At 47.9% G+C, this 14,521-nt stretch overlaps 2 protein-coding genes across 2 annotated transcripts; both read right to left on the minus strand.

The window, feature by feature from the left end:
- Window positions 1-1,205: 1,205 nt before the first annotated feature.
- si:ch211-261d7.6 (zinc finger protein 629) lies at window positions 1,206-8,007 on the minus strand. Its single transcript, XM_037453790.2, has 2 exons — window positions 7,620-8,007; window positions 1,206-6,655 (listed from the first exon to the last, which is right to left on the minus strand). The coding sequence occupies exons 1-2, from the start codon at window positions 7,732-7,734 to the stop codon at window positions 2,415-2,417; spliced, it is 4,356 nt and encodes a 1,451-aa protein (XP_037309687.2). The 5' UTR covers window positions 7,735-8,007; the 3' UTR covers window positions 1,206-2,414.
- A 718-nt stretch (window positions 8,008-8,725) lies between these two features.
- zgc:66448 (uncharacterized protein LOC327401 homolog) lies at window positions 8,726-14,495 on the minus strand. Its single transcript, XM_037453791.2, has 2 exons — window positions 14,022-14,495; window positions 8,726-13,812 (listed from the first exon to the last, which is right to left on the minus strand). The coding sequence occupies exons 1-2, from the start codon at window positions 14,404-14,406 to the stop codon at window positions 10,160-10,162; spliced, it is 4,038 nt and encodes a 1,345-aa protein (XP_037309688.2). The 5' UTR covers window positions 14,407-14,495; the 3' UTR covers window positions 8,726-10,159.
- Window positions 14,496-14,521: the final 26 nt, after the last annotated feature.

The raw sequence follows: 14,521 nt of genomic DNA on the forward strand, positions 1-14,521 counted from the left end.
GTAGTGGAGCCTGAGCCGACGCCATGAGCCAAAGGTCTTGAGGCAAATATTGCACTGAAACGTCCCCAAATGGTGCTTGTGTATGTGATTGTCTAGCCGCTCTTGGTCTTTAAATCCTCTGGCACACCTTGAACACCAAAACGGTTTCCGTTTATGAAGTCTGACGTGATTTCGCCACATCCTCACAGAAGGGAAAACTTGGTCACACTGATCACACCCAAGACGGCGGTTTACCTTCCCGTGAAGCCTCATGTGTCCGAGTAGCCGCGCTCGCCTGGTGAATGATATCCCACATTCCAGACACCAATGTCCGTTCAAATCCTGAGAACTAGACTCTAAGCTTTGCTTTGGCGATTTCGGTTTATCGTGCAGCTTTTGGTGCTTTCTGAATGAAACAAAGTATGTGTAGACCTTCCCACAGACCGAACAAGTATAGTGGTCCTGAAATTGCTGGGAGGCTTCCACACCTTGTGTTGAGCCCAATGAACGGCTCTGGTCACACGCATCTGCATCCCCACCTGCGCCTCCACCGTGGTCTTCTCTCCCAGAATCCAGTTCAGCTTCAGGAATCATGCTGTCTCCCGTCCTAGCCAACCCTTCCTCCTCCTCCTCTTCCTCCATCTCGTCCTCGTCTTCAGAGTCGGCATCGTCCTCCTCCTTGTCCTCTTCAAAGTTTTTGTAGTACTCGTCCTCTTCAAAGTAGTCCTCGTCATCCTCGTCATCCTCCTCCTCGTAGTCCTCGTCATCCTCGTCAACGACGTACTCCTCCTCCTCCTCATCCTCGTCAACGACGTACTCCTCCTCATCCTCCTCGTCATCATCTTCATCCTCCTCCTCCAGGCTATCTTGGTGCAGGTGGGGGGAAACCTCAGCCACGGTTTCAGGATTTGGGATCTCCGGGCACACCTTTTTGTGGTCGAGGAGGACACCCGGGGAACTGCACTGCTTCCCACAGTCGAGGCACGAGATGAGTTTTGCCAAAGGGGGGTCTGGTTGGTGCAGGTGAGTCTTGAAGACGTCACGCTGCGTAAACTTCAGTCCACCGGCATTGCATCCAATGCTGCACGGGTTGACTAGAAAGGGAGGAAACAACAAAAATTAGGAATGTTGTTATTTCATACATGACAATTTGAAGTTCATAAACCACATCCATTTCTAATAATCAACTATTTATTTTCTGTCTTCTTCCAGCAGAGTTTCTGCAGATTCAGAAAGTGTGCAGCTATTACTGGTAAAGTTGCCAATGTTCAATGTGAAACTTACAAGATTGAGTCGGAGTTCTTCTCTTCCTTCACAGATGCAATCGTGAGTGAAGTGTTGAAAGTAACTCATCTAAATCTGTACTTTGTGCCACTAAAAGAATTATGAATTTGGAAATACTATAGTAGGAAACAGACTGAAAATAATTTAAGATCAGAGGAAAAAGTAGTACATCTTACTATTGAAATGGAATTTACCATTTCATTATATGACTTGTACAGCCCCTTCCCTTAGATAAAATAAACATGGCCTGTTAAAAACATAATTCATGACCAGTACTACAAGTTAGAAGTCTGGGACAAAAATAAGTAACAAGGAAGCAGAATAATGGCTTCTTCACAAACAAGAATATTGACCAAACAGAGGTTAAATGAGTCACACAACACAGTTATTCACACAGAAACTAAGCATTTATTTACATTTTTCAGAGCACTTTATTTCTCCTTTGTTTTAGAAAACAGCAAGTTAAACAAGTAGTCAAACGGTACATTGGTCATCTTGGGGAAAAGAAGCGTTCATAAATGAACACAAAGTAACATCTCTTGTACACTTCTTACTACATACTGTAAATACCTTATCCCAATCCATAAGTGGAACAGTAAACTGACTATCCTCTAGCACTATTCTAGTCGTAGTAAAAAGAAATAGCTTTTCCTCTCATTTAGAAATAGAACACAAAAAAAGGAAATACGGTAGCTTATACAGCAATGCAATATGTATTGTATGTAATATACAATACCAGTGACAGCAGTGCACATTTTGATATATTTAGTAAATCTCTGCAACACTTTCGGCTTCCAAAATGACACAATTCAAATTAGTACATTAGTTGTGCAGAGTTTTTCAATGCTTCATGAACTTTAAAATGTCAATACTAGTTTATAGAAAGGGGTAATTCTTAAACATTTTACTTTTACTAATCCAGTGTAGCGGAAACCCTGCTTTTAGAAATATATACAGTACCAGTCAAAAGTTGAGTGTCCACCCTTTTGACTGGTACTAATATATATATATATATATATATATATAAGAATCTCAAACAATTCAGAAATAACGAGGGAAAGCAAGCCTAAGCACATGTCTAACACAGAAAAAACCTCTACCTACCCCCCCTCCGCTCAAAAAAAAGAAATCCACAATCTGATGTGTCCACTTCATCTCTTTCCAGGTTGTATAGTTAAATTCACCCCATGGGTGTGTTCAATACAGTGCAGGTGCAAATCGGTCTCTTGACAAAAAGTAGTTCCACATTCAAGGCAAGTAAGGCCATTGGGATCTCCTGAGGAGACAGCAGCAGGGGCATCACCCTGCCCCCTGTCCTCGCCCACACATTCCTGGTGATGGTCGATAAGGTCCTGTATTTCGCTGAAGGTCCGGGGGCAAATGGAGCAGTGATAGGAGTCGTTGTTGCAGTGCTGGTTTTCGTGCCTTTGCAACGCAGTCGGTGAGAGGAAGGCCTTGCCACAGTGTTGGCACTTGTGGCTACTTTGCAACTGGCCGTCTGAGCTGAGTATCCAGGACATCCTGCTATGGTCGGCTTTCAGAGGCATGGCGCTCATGGCGGCGCTGAGCCTCAAGCGCACCTCGTTGGGGAGACGATAGCGCACCTCGTCGTGCCAGGTCAGGTGTTGCTGCAGCTGGCTCTCGGTCCAGAAGCCGTGGCAGCACAGGGCGCAACAATAGGGCCGGCTCCTGGCCTTGGTCTTGTGGGCTCCCAGCTGCTCCTCGGTCTGGAAAGCTTTGCCGCACTTGTCGCATTTGAAGAGGCACTTGGCCGTGTGCTCCGACAGGCGGCTGAACGGCGGGGGAACCTCAGCCGCGGTTTCAGGATTCGGAGTCTCCCGTTTACACTCGTGCCTCATCTCAGGGCACACCTTTTTGTGGTCGAGGAGGACGCCCGGGGAACCGCACTGCTTCCCACAGTCGAGGCACAAGATGAGTTTTGCAAACGGGGGGTCTGGTCGGATTTCCTTCTTTGCTTTAGTTTTCCCCGTGGGCGACTGCACGACGTCACCTCCTGAGGCGACAAACTCGGATTTGATGGCGGGCGGAGCCTTGCTCTTGCCTTTGGTCCGCTTCGTGTGGGCCTGCCACCTGTGGGCGCGGAGACCTCTTGCTTTAGCAAAGGTCATAGTGCAGAGGGGACACTGGTGGGCTTTTGGCCTCAAAGTGGTCGATGACGTGGACTCCCGCCCGTTCAGGTTGACGTCAACCGGCTCCGGGCCTTGATGATCCGCAGTGCGACTGTGCACATTTTCGCAATGGGCAGCGAGAAGCGAACCGCTATCGAAAGTTTCGTAGCATTCTGGGCAGGAAAACTCGCTGGCGACACCTGGATCAGTGCGTGGGGCGGTTTGGGTGTGACACAGATGATTAAATATCTGGTGGCGTCGGAAAACACGATGGTTGAAAAACTGTTTGCGACATTTGGGGCACTGAAAAGGTCCTTCTTCCACCTTGTGGCAAAGCGATTTCAAATCCTCAGCTGCGGGCCGTGACAGTTTCTTTTCTTTGTGCCATCTTTTGTGGGAGCCGAGGGCCGAGTTGGACAGAAATCGCCGGCCACATTCTGCGCAGTGAAATAGTCCTTTGCTTGCCTCTTCCTGCTTGGGTTTTTTGAGCATGGCAGGCATAGCCCGTTTCGCTTTTGCTAAGGATTTGTAATCCTCGGTGTGAACTCTTTTGTGAAAATTCAAAGCTCCGACCACGGAGAAGCTCCTGTCACACTTTTTGCATTTGTATTTTAAATTGGTCGTACGTGGGTTCTTTAAGGCGCCTTCGTGTGTTGGGTTTTCCATGTCATGCTCCACGAGGTCCATTTCATGCTTAACTTTAGCATGTACTGCAATATGCTGAGGGCATTCCAGAGTAGCAGCCATATTATTTTTTGGCAAAGTTAGACTGTCATGATTTTCTGAGGGTTCTGTCTTGCAACGAACTGCTTGACTGTCTCGTTTAATGCAAAGTTTTTGATGAGCCCGAAGAGAGGCCTTGTTGTTGAAATGCGCAAGGCACGTCGCACACTGAAGATCCTCCAGCAGGGCCGTGGATCTCGGCGACGATGGCGAGCGTCCAGTCTCGTACCCGTGGCTCTTCATGTGAAACTGAAGTGCTTTGGCCCGGGAAAACAGCTTCCCGCAGTCGGGACAGCTGTACGTGTTCTTCTTCAACTGCTCCACCTGATGCTGGAAGGACTTAATAGGCGGTGGGAGAAGCTGGTCATTGTGCACGACCTGGTGTCTCAGGAGGCTCGAGAAAAGACGAAATGACCTGTTGCAGAGTTCGCACGTGTGGTTTCCATTTTCGTGTTTTCGCATGTGCAAAGCCATGATTCCCTTGTGTCGGAACTTCCTACCGCACACTGGACATGCAACCTTGAAGCGTGGGTGTCCGTTGACTGAGTGCGCGGAGCTCCTGACATCTTTTCTTGGCTTCAAATCTGTGCACTGAGCCGGACTCTGCTTGTGGTGGGAGTAAGCTCCGAGAGACCAAAAGCCCTTCCCGCACTGCTCACAATGATAAATCTTCGGGCCAAGAAGGGTTTTCTTGGGATTGTATTCTTTCTTAATGACCGAGATGTTCCCCTTCTTTTGTGCGGCGCAGTTTCTCGTGTGGTTGAACAAGCCAGCAGCATGCGAATAAGACATCATGCAATCCGGGCACTGATATTGTGCTGCTTTGGGATGGTGCAGCTGATGAGAGACCAAAGCAGACAACTGTGTGAAGCATTTGCCGCACTCATTACACGACAGAATTTTCGCCTGATCATTATTTGTGTTCTGAGACTCGTGCTGTTGAATGTCACTGCAATGTGCTGCATAGCTGTTGGGCTCATGGCCACATGCGTGAGCTGCCACTGACTGACCTTGCGTCGGCCGTTTTCGTTTACGGCCGCCATGCCACATTCTGTGAACGCGCAGCGATGCAGGGCTAGAAAACCAGCGGTAACAGTCGGGACAATCAAATCTTTCCCCGGGCGCTTTATTCTCAGCTTCGCTCGCTGCACTCTGCTCGTCGGTTTGCTCAAAGTCAATTTCCACAATTTTAAAATGCATCTCTGGTTTTGGAGCTCCAATGTCGCCGTCATCTCTTACTTCCTGATCGGATTCACAGAGCAGCTCGAGGTCGGGATTCAGGTCTTGGGTGGGATCGTCCTCTGATTCGCTCGCACTGATCACCTGTACATTGAAGTCCCCGGGGTCATAACTCTCCACATCCTCATCATTTATGTCTTCTTCGGCCACACTGGTAGAAAGGACATTCTCCGACTCCACCGTGACCGGCTCAGGCTCTTTTGCTTCGCTTTCCGTTGTTTCCTGGGGAGCTGGTGGAGAGGTTTGCATTGGAGCCTCCTTTTCCGTTTCTCTGAAAACATCTGTGTGATGAAGCTGATGGGAGTGAAGCGCTGAGGCCCTGGAAAACTTCAGCCCACAATCAACACATTCAAACGCCTTCTTCTGCAGCTGACACACCTGATGAAGAAACGACTTTGCCGGGGTCTCGTCACTGTGCGCCGTGCGCTGATGCCTGTAGTAGAATGTTTGAGTCATAAATACTTTACCACATTCCTCACATGGGAACCTGTTAGCAGGATCATTCGCGTGATTGGAATGCCATCGCTGATGGTTGAAGAGGGCGATATGGCCACTGAAAGCCTTTTTGCACTCGGCACAGTAAAACTCATTGCAGCTTTTCTTTGGTTTGTCTTTCATTTCTTCTGGCGAGCACTGACTGTTGCGGCTAAACCGCTGATGTGTTTTAAGGCGCAACAGAGCCTCAAAAGCTTTCCCACATGAACACTTAAAGGTTTTCTCAGGAGTATCAACCGTCAGATTGTCTCTGGGCTTGGCTTCAACATGAGACTCCTCAGCGTGGAATGCATCGCCTGAACTCCTGTTTCGTGATTTAACTAACTTCTCCTCATGACAGCGGCGGTGTGCATCAAGAGCGGAGGCGCGAGAATAATTCCGCCCGCAGGACTCGCACTGGAACGACTTCTTTTTTAAATGTTCAAGGTCGTGGAAAACAGATTTTGAGGCTTGTCTGTGTGAGCGCTGATGGTTGAGGAAGTGTCCAATCACACCGTAACACTTCCCACAGTCTGGACATTCATAGGTGTGTTGCTTGGTTGTCCCGGGATTCGTTTTAATACTAGACTCCTTTTGAGAGGTCTGACCGTGGCTCTTCTCCATGTGCGAGAGAAATTCACTTGGTTCAACAAATGACAACAAACACCACGTGCAGTAATTAACTGTTTCATCGTCCTTTTTTGCAGTATGTAAACTGTCCAAATGGTTGACTAAACAGACGCTTTGTTGTTGGTGCTGATGTTGATGCTCCAAGTATGCTGCCTCCTCCCTGAAGCCCTCTCCACAATCACGACAGCAGAATACCCCTAAAAATAGAAAGGGCAAAATAGGGGGTCAAAGCCACTCCTGTTTCCAGAGAAACACAAAAGAAGAAAAAAAACACAAAAACAGAGGTGCAAATTATATATTTATTTCAAAAAGGTGATTGGAGTTTACATTAGGAGTAGACTTTCCACATCAAGATAACATACGTTCCAAATATAAAAATAATCATAAAATACTGTACAGAGGGGCTAATATATACAACATGTAAGCCATATGCAGTGTAATTACTAAATGATTTTATAGAAACGCTTGCTGTGGACAACATGTTGCAATCCTAAATAGGCAAACGTTCATCAAAGTACCAGATTGGAATACATGGTGCTGTACCAAAGAGCAACAAAATTCAACAGTTCAAAATTAATACATAAAATCAAGTAAACAATATGCTTGGTGTACAAGTAGTTATAACATTGTATGTGGCTTGACCAAAATAGAGGCTTCAAAAACTGGTTATTACAACCCCTTTGTGAGGCATTATGCCCAATACAAAATCACCTTGTCCTGTCACTGAACATGGTGATAATTTGGCACTTCGCACCTGCACTTTCGAGTCCAAATGTATCTCAAAGGAGTGTGAATTTGTTTGATCGGTAACTGTCTGAATACAGAATACACACTTTGTAAGTGTCATAGTTTGGATCAGGAAAGCTGTCAATGCTAAGTAGCTTCTGTAACACATCAATCCAAAACGACATAGGTTAGGGTATCAGCTTGGGCTGCGGCTGGATTCACGTTTGTTTAATATACAGGACGGATCATCCGTGAAACAGCCACAAGGCCAAGGGTGAATAATAATGCAAGTTATCGCAGTCATTTTTGATAATATTTTAATGTGCCATGGGTGAGGTTTGAACAGGGGGGCACCACGCCGGTTACATACTGGTGGTCTATCAACGGTGCTAACGGAGTCGATGTTTTATTAAGTGAGCACTGCTGGGTACTTACGATCAGCGGTGGCCTCAGCCGACTGTAAAACGTTGTTTCCAGATGCTGTGTCTCCATCACGCGGGTTGTTTTCAACTCCGTCCTGGTTGATCGCCGAGGCAGCAGCTTCGTCCATCTTGAAGTGTCTGTTCGGTAATGCTAGCTTACTCTGGCTAGTGCTCGTTAGCGTACCAGCGCTGCGCTTGCTTGAACAGTTTTTCTCAGGCTAAAAATAAGGAGAAAAGGAGTATGTCTATCTAGACCGTTTCCACTTAGACGGCTTGCATATTGTAATGTCTTCAGCGATGCGAGTAATGGTGAAGCCAGCTAACGCTAGCTGTTGTACACATTGCCGCTGTGCATCCGTCGGCGGAAGTGGATTCTTCTTCTTCTGTTTGTTCCGGTGACGATGGACGGTGGCCTGCAGGGAACAAGCCTGGAATCTACTTTTGGAATTAAACAGACTGAGCCACTTCCTCTGTTCCATGCTAAATTGTTTATGATTATTACAACCATTTTCTTTTGTCGAAGACAAAAAATATATTGTAGGAATGCAAGTCAGAAAGTGCACACCAGGCAGACACAGTTCTGATGAGGATGAGAGTTAGAGACACCACACACTATTCAACACTGTTCGTTATGTTTTCATGTAGTCAGTAGACCAGACATTGTATGTAATCGGATACAGTATTGCGGCGGGAGGACCTGCTCCTCCTCGATGCCAGTTTAGGGCCAATAAAAATATTTTCTCCTATATCTAACAAGTACAAAACATAATGTTTTTCCTGATGTTAGTCAGTTGTTTTTCCGGCCTGCGGGCCGACAGAACTGCTCCTGCCTTTGCGAACAGAGCGCTGATACTTGACCTGTGATCTGACAAATAAATCTACCAGAACGAGAGAAGTTGTCCCCAACCGGGCTTCCAATTTTGATCACGTTTTTTTGGAAACCCAATGTAGAGGGGGTAAACATTTCAAATTTAAAATATGAAAACTTTCGAAACCAGGATTTAATCATTTTGTTTGTGGTTTCTTTATGCATGAATGAGGGCTCTATTCTACAGATGTTTAAATGTTGACGTTAAACCCTGAACTGGCCCTTCCTAAGAAGTACTGCTTATCACAACATTGTAAACAAAGGCAAGTTTTATTTTATTTATTATATAGACACCATGAAATTTCTTTCCATTCTAAAACAGTGGATAGAGGTAGAAGGGCACATATTTCTATTAACTTGAGACGATGAATGTTAAGACACAGAGGGACGTTTCTTTTTTTGTACAAATGGACCGCTTGTTTATTTTACAGTAGTAATGCATTAGCAGTAATATTCAATCATTAATTATTGGGCTACCAAAGCTACTCAAATGCCCATTGTAATAGAGATGGGATTCTGTACTCGGCTAAATCTACAATCATGAAATTAAATCGTTCAGTATTCACAAAAAACAAATTGCATTTAACTCAAAAGTGGACTTTTATAAATATAGGTACATTCCAATCTGAAATAATGAAGAGATACCTATTACACGGTACTCATAGGTTTGCAGTAGGTTCTAAGCACTCCCACCCAGTATCTGTTTGAAAACAAATTGCATTCAATCAGTCATGACATAGCTCCATAAATTACTTGAATTTTACCAGACCAATTAGAGCATAATATACATTTTATATCATCAGTTTGTCTTTTCATTATGATAAATATTACTGACATATTTTCACATAAATGGATGTTGAATTTACTACAAAATTCATTATTTGACAACAGTGTTGTCAATCATTTTGTAAAGACACTTTCTCCCTGTATTTTTCTCCCAATAAGCAATTAACGGCTAACTCTTACTGTGACATTTACATGAACATTATGTTTGCACTCTTTCTTTGACCAAATGTTGAGAACTTGACTCGTGAGATATTTGGATCCAGCCAACAGCATTGTGACTACAAGTCCTTCTCAACGGGAAGTGTGTGTAGTCGGACATAAGTAATCAGTGAAACAACCGCCCAACCCTCTTCTCCTCAAAAGCAAACAGTTCTTTAGAAAGGGAGCTTACAAAGAGTTGCTCTAGGTTTTGGGTGTGAGGTCACGTCGTTGAGCCAACCTTAAGCACAAACTATGCCTACAATACCAAGACAGCAGACATGCACACTGTACTCATAAAAGGCACACAGTATACTTTACATGAAGAAACACGGTTAAATAGTTCAGGACAAATCAGGTGAACTATAAAAGTATTAATATTATGCAAATCTAAATGCTGTTGGCAATAAATGAAGCACACACTGTAAAACCATATGAATCTTCCGCCTTCAGGAGTGGCTTGGACCGGTTATTTGGATAACTTATGTGCATTTCAAAAGAGGAAACTAATGTAATGTTTGTACAAACCCCCTCTGTATTTGACTTTGTCGCTGAACAACCTTAAACATGATTAAAGTTACCTGTTTGTTTCTAATTATCATCCACTCAACTGGTCAAACTGCTTAATTAACAATAATAAATGAGGTCCCACGGAGTAAAAAAATATAAAAAAATAAAGTCTTGGTGCTAGTGTAGAACTGTCAAATCTCTCCTTGTGCATGCTGCAAATAATGCATTTGTAGATCTAGCTCCCGGGGAAGAGAACAGCCACATATCATGCACTGAAGAAGCCGTTCTGCGCCAAAAGGCAAACGGGGTCCAAGTTTGTGAGGTTCCGTCTGTGCGGCGAGCTGAGGTAGGGGCAGGGTTTGTGTTAAATGTGGCCTTTCGCTCATTACCGCCTGTGGTGCAAAAAAAATATTTGGGTGTGGGGGTCTTGAGAGTGTAACAGAGTGAAGAGGGTGTGGGCCGGGCAATGCAAGAGGTGGGAGCGGAGTGAGTGGAGCTGTGAAGAAAGGAGGCGGCTGATTGATGATTATTTGAGTGCCTGACACCATCGGCTGTTGCTGCAGCTCTTTTCCACCCCCTGGTTTGAGTTGCCCGGCGAGCAGCGTTTGAGTGCTTTGGAAGCCCCATACTGGCGTTCCCAAACCATGGCCAAAACGACGAGGCTCGTATTGAATGGAGATGGGAACGTTCTGTGTCGTGGTGTGACTCTGCACATTGGCCCAAGAGGATGGCACCTGCTTTTGCTGCAGCTGAAAGTCTTGGGCATGTACCAATTTCTCAGGGTTTATAGTCTTTGGAATTCCTGGTGGTGTTGTTATGTCCCACAAGGTGCTACCTACCCCGTGAGAAATGGGAGTAGAAATTGGCACACCACTGCTTTGGTCTACTTGAGCTGATGTGGACACGCCTACTAAGCCTGTAACCCACGGCTTCTGCAGCTCACAGCCGTTCCACGGCTTCTCAGGCTGGCTAACGGTCGACAGCATAACTTGAGAGTTACCAACGTCCCAACCTCCAGTGTCCTCCTTCTTAGGCGGTGTCGATGGCTCCATTTGTATCAACACCGGGGCACCTGGCCATCTTGGCAGCTGAATGTCTTTACCAAGCTTATTTTGAGAGCTCTGTGAATTTGCGAGCAGAGACGGTCTGATACTCCACAGAGCCGCCCCGTCTACGTAAGACGAAGGAAGAGGAAAGTTGTGCTGCAGCGAGCTCGTGGAGGCGAGCGCTGTGGACGCGAGCGCTGTGGACGCGGCTGTGCCGCCCCAAGTGACCGGCTTGTGCTGCTCCATCTCACTCACTGTCGACGCGCAGGATTTGTTTGGCACTGCTGTCATAAGTGAGCTGACAACTGCAGCTCCGCACTCTCTCATGCGCGGCGACTGTGAACTCCGAGCAGATGTGGGACCCGACTGAGTTGTTAAAGAGCTGTCTGCCCAGCTAGGACCACTCTGATGGTGCTGCTGCGAGGGCGTCGTATGCGTCGGACTGTCCAACTGGGTCTGCTGCGGAGCTGCTTGTTGTTGTTGCTGCTGCTGCTGCTGCTGCTGCTGCTGCTGCGACGGGACCGGCATCACCTCACCGCCATTCACCTTCCACTGCACTGGTTGAGGGTGCAGCTCGGACAGCCAGCGCTCCTTCTGCTCTCGCCCGTGCGCGTCCATGCGAGGCGCGGGCATCGCCGCCTGTGGCAGGACTGCCTTTCTGTGCAGCTCGCCATCTCTCGGTGCAGAAACAGGATACGGAGATTGCAGAGGGGTGACCATACTGGAACTTCCGAACGGCCTAGACCAGCCCCACATGGGCCTCGCCCCTCGCCTCCCCCTGCTGCCTCGGCCTCTCGTCCTGGTGCCCAGCGGGGAGGAAGGATACGGGCTGAAACCCTGGCGTTTGCGCACATGGATCTTCTGGTGCACGAGCAGGCTGCTGAACCAAGAAAAACTTTTGTGACACTCTTCGCAGCGATGAGGTCTGTCTCCTGTGTGTGTATTCATGTGATCCCGGAGCAGGTAGGCTAATCCGAAGCTCTTGTTACACAAGTCACACTTATGCGGTTTGTCCCCGTTGTGTGATAACATGTGGTGCTGAAGTTGGGTCTCGTCGCTGTAGCCTTTACGGCAGCTGGTGCAGCGGAACGGTTTTTCCTGATGAAGCTTTCGGTGTGTTTTCATGTTCTGCAGGAAGGCAAAGTCCTTCCCGCAGTCAGAACATTTGTATGGCTTCTTGCCTGTATGGATGATGAGATGCTGCTGCAAGTAGCTACCAAATCTAAAGCCCTTGCCACACACTTTGCACTTGTAAGGCTTGTCCTTTGAATGTATGCGCATGTGCAGCTCTAACACTGAACGGTGGCGGAAGGTTTTCCCACAATCTGAGCACTTGTAGGACTTAATACTGATCCCGTCGCCTCTCCATTTCCCCTGTATGTCGTCACTACTTAACGGAGTCAACGGATTGGGAGTTGGCGTTGCCGCCTTCTCTACACGGTGTGCTACAGATTTGTGGACACTTAACAGATGCATATTAAAACTAGATTCATCACGGTAGACGGATGGGCAGTGGGGACAGATGTGTCCATTTTCCCAGTTCTTGTTGATTTCCTTTGGGGCTCCGAGGGTCCTCTCCAGCGTCTCGTACTCTGCCTCGTGAACGAGCATGTGGGCCCTCAGGTCCGCCGGCACGGAGAAGGTCCGGGGACAAAGGGGGCAGTTAAAGGTGCGTTTGGATTCATCGCGCTGGTGTGCGTTCTCTTTTCCTGGACCTCGAACCGCCTCTTGCGCTGACGTCGGTGCTGGCTCACTCGGCTCTTTGGCGGGGGGGTTGTTTTTGCGCAGTCTATGCTGGCGGCAGTGGGCCTTCATGTTCTGGGCGAAGGCGAATGTTTTGTCACAGTCGGGGCAGCGGAAGGGCTTCTTGCCAGTGTGCAGGTACTGATGCTGATGGAGGAGGCTGCTGTACTTGAAGGCCTTGCCGCAGATGTTGCACATGTGAGGGCGCGTGTTGTCCGTGTGCCTGCGACGGTGGTCCTCCATGACGGAGTAGTGTTTGAAAACCAAGCCGCACTCAGGGCATTCATAAGGCTTCAGGGCGGCGTGACATCGCCGGTGGCAGCGCAGGGCCACGCTGTTGGGGAATGTTTGACTGCACTCCTGGCACGCAAAGACAATGTCTGTGGAGTGGAGCCTCATGTGCTTCGTGACAGACACCTTAAACTGGAACTCTTGGCGGCACAGGGGGCAGTGGTAGGGCTTTTCTACTACATTGCAGCAGCTGTGTTCCCTCAGCTTGTCCACTGCAAAGAAGACCACCTCGCACTCCGCACATATAAAACGACCCTCCGCCTTTGCATGTGTCTGAGCCAGAGTGTGCGTCTCCTTCTCCTTCTTTGGAGAGACAAGCAATTCCTCTTTCTCTTTGTGTTCATTCCTGTGTTTGACGAGGCCACTGCGGTGCTGAAAAGTGAGTCCGCACTCTTTACAGGTGAGGGGCGTGAGCTCGTCCTCGTGTGCGTGGAAGTGGCGGTGGAGGTTGAACGTCTCGCGGCGGGTGAACCTCTTGCCGCACTCTTTGCACACCAAACGGCACCTTATGGGCTTGGCTGCGAAATGGGCCTCTTGTGCCCGTGCTGCCTGTTCCTCAACTCCCACCATCATCTCCTCCTCCTCCTCTTCCTCGTCGTCCTCCTTCACTTCCACGTCGACCTCTCCCAGCGGCTGCTCGGCGCTCTTCGCTTCGGGATGAGATGTTTCCATCTCATCGCTGTCCTCCGCATCAACTGGGGCGGTCTCCCCACCGGGTGGATCCCGCAGCGACCCCCGGGCACCGGCTAGGGCATTGCTGAGGTCTGGAAAATGCAAGAAAAAAAGCCCCTTAAAAAAATTACTTAAACTAATGACTTAGCAAACGGGTATTAAACAGTAGCAGCAGGATGCTAGCTGTTTTTGTAATGCTAATTGAATTTAGCAGAGTTGACTACTGGGCTGCAGCTCAGGTTAGCCTGCAGGCTAAAGCTAACAGTCAAAAAAATAATAAACATTAACAACGTTGGCGTACCGCGCGTATCGCTTCCCTCCTCGTGTGCTCGTGCCTCTTGGTCGCCGTCTTCGGTCTTGGACCAGCCAAAAGCCCGTCGGTCGCTAACACGAGCCTCGGCCATTTTTTCAGGAGATTTTAGGTCCTCCGGTGAACTGCATGTCGTTTTTTCGGCTCCGGCACCGGACTCGACACTAACCTCAGAATGGCTGGCAACACAGCAGCCGTCGATGGCCACAGTCTGCTCGTCGGGGGAGCTTTCCGAGGGTTTATTTAGTGTCGTTGCAGCTTTCTGATTTAAGCCGCATCCCGACTGCACGGCATCGGTCTTCTCGCCAGATGTTTCCACCTCCTCCGCAGGGCATTTCTGTCGTTTTGGAGACTCCGACGGGTCTACGGCGGCCATGTTTCACCCATGCACCCCCTTGTCCAGGACACACAAGCATCACGCTGGCGGAGCCCAGACTGAACGGGGAATGTTTCCGGTCAACACTTTCAAAATAAAACAGCCTTTACCGTCA

Source organism: Pungitius pungitius, chromosome 11 (genome assembly GCF_949316345.1).
Source record: "Pungitius pungitius chromosome 11, fPunPun2.1, whole genome shotgun sequence".
Classification (NCBI taxonomy): Eukaryota; Metazoa; Chordata; class Actinopteri; order Perciformes; family Gasterosteidae; genus Pungitius; species Pungitius pungitius.

What these genes read in the sequence shown, in the direction of transcription:
- si:ch211-261d7.6 (XM_037453790.2), bottom strand. Translation starts at nt 7,734, where the DNA reads ATGGACGAAGCTGCTGCCTCGGCGATCAACCAGGACGGAGTTGAAAAC. An exon ending in GGCTGAGGCCACCGCTGATC is followed by an intron (nt 6,656 to 7,619) that starts GTAAGTACCCAG and finishes TTCTATTTTTAG; the next exon opens with GGGTATTCTGCTGTCGTGAT.
- zgc:66448 (XM_037453791.2), bottom strand. Translation starts at nt 14,406, where the DNA reads ATGGCCGCCGTAGACCCGTCGGAGTCTCCAAAACGACAGAAATGCCCT. An exon ending in GGAGGGAAGCGATACGCGCG is followed by an intron (nt 13,813 to 14,021) that starts GTACGCCAACGT and finishes TGCATTTTCCAG; the next exon opens with ACCTCAGCAATGCCCTAGCC.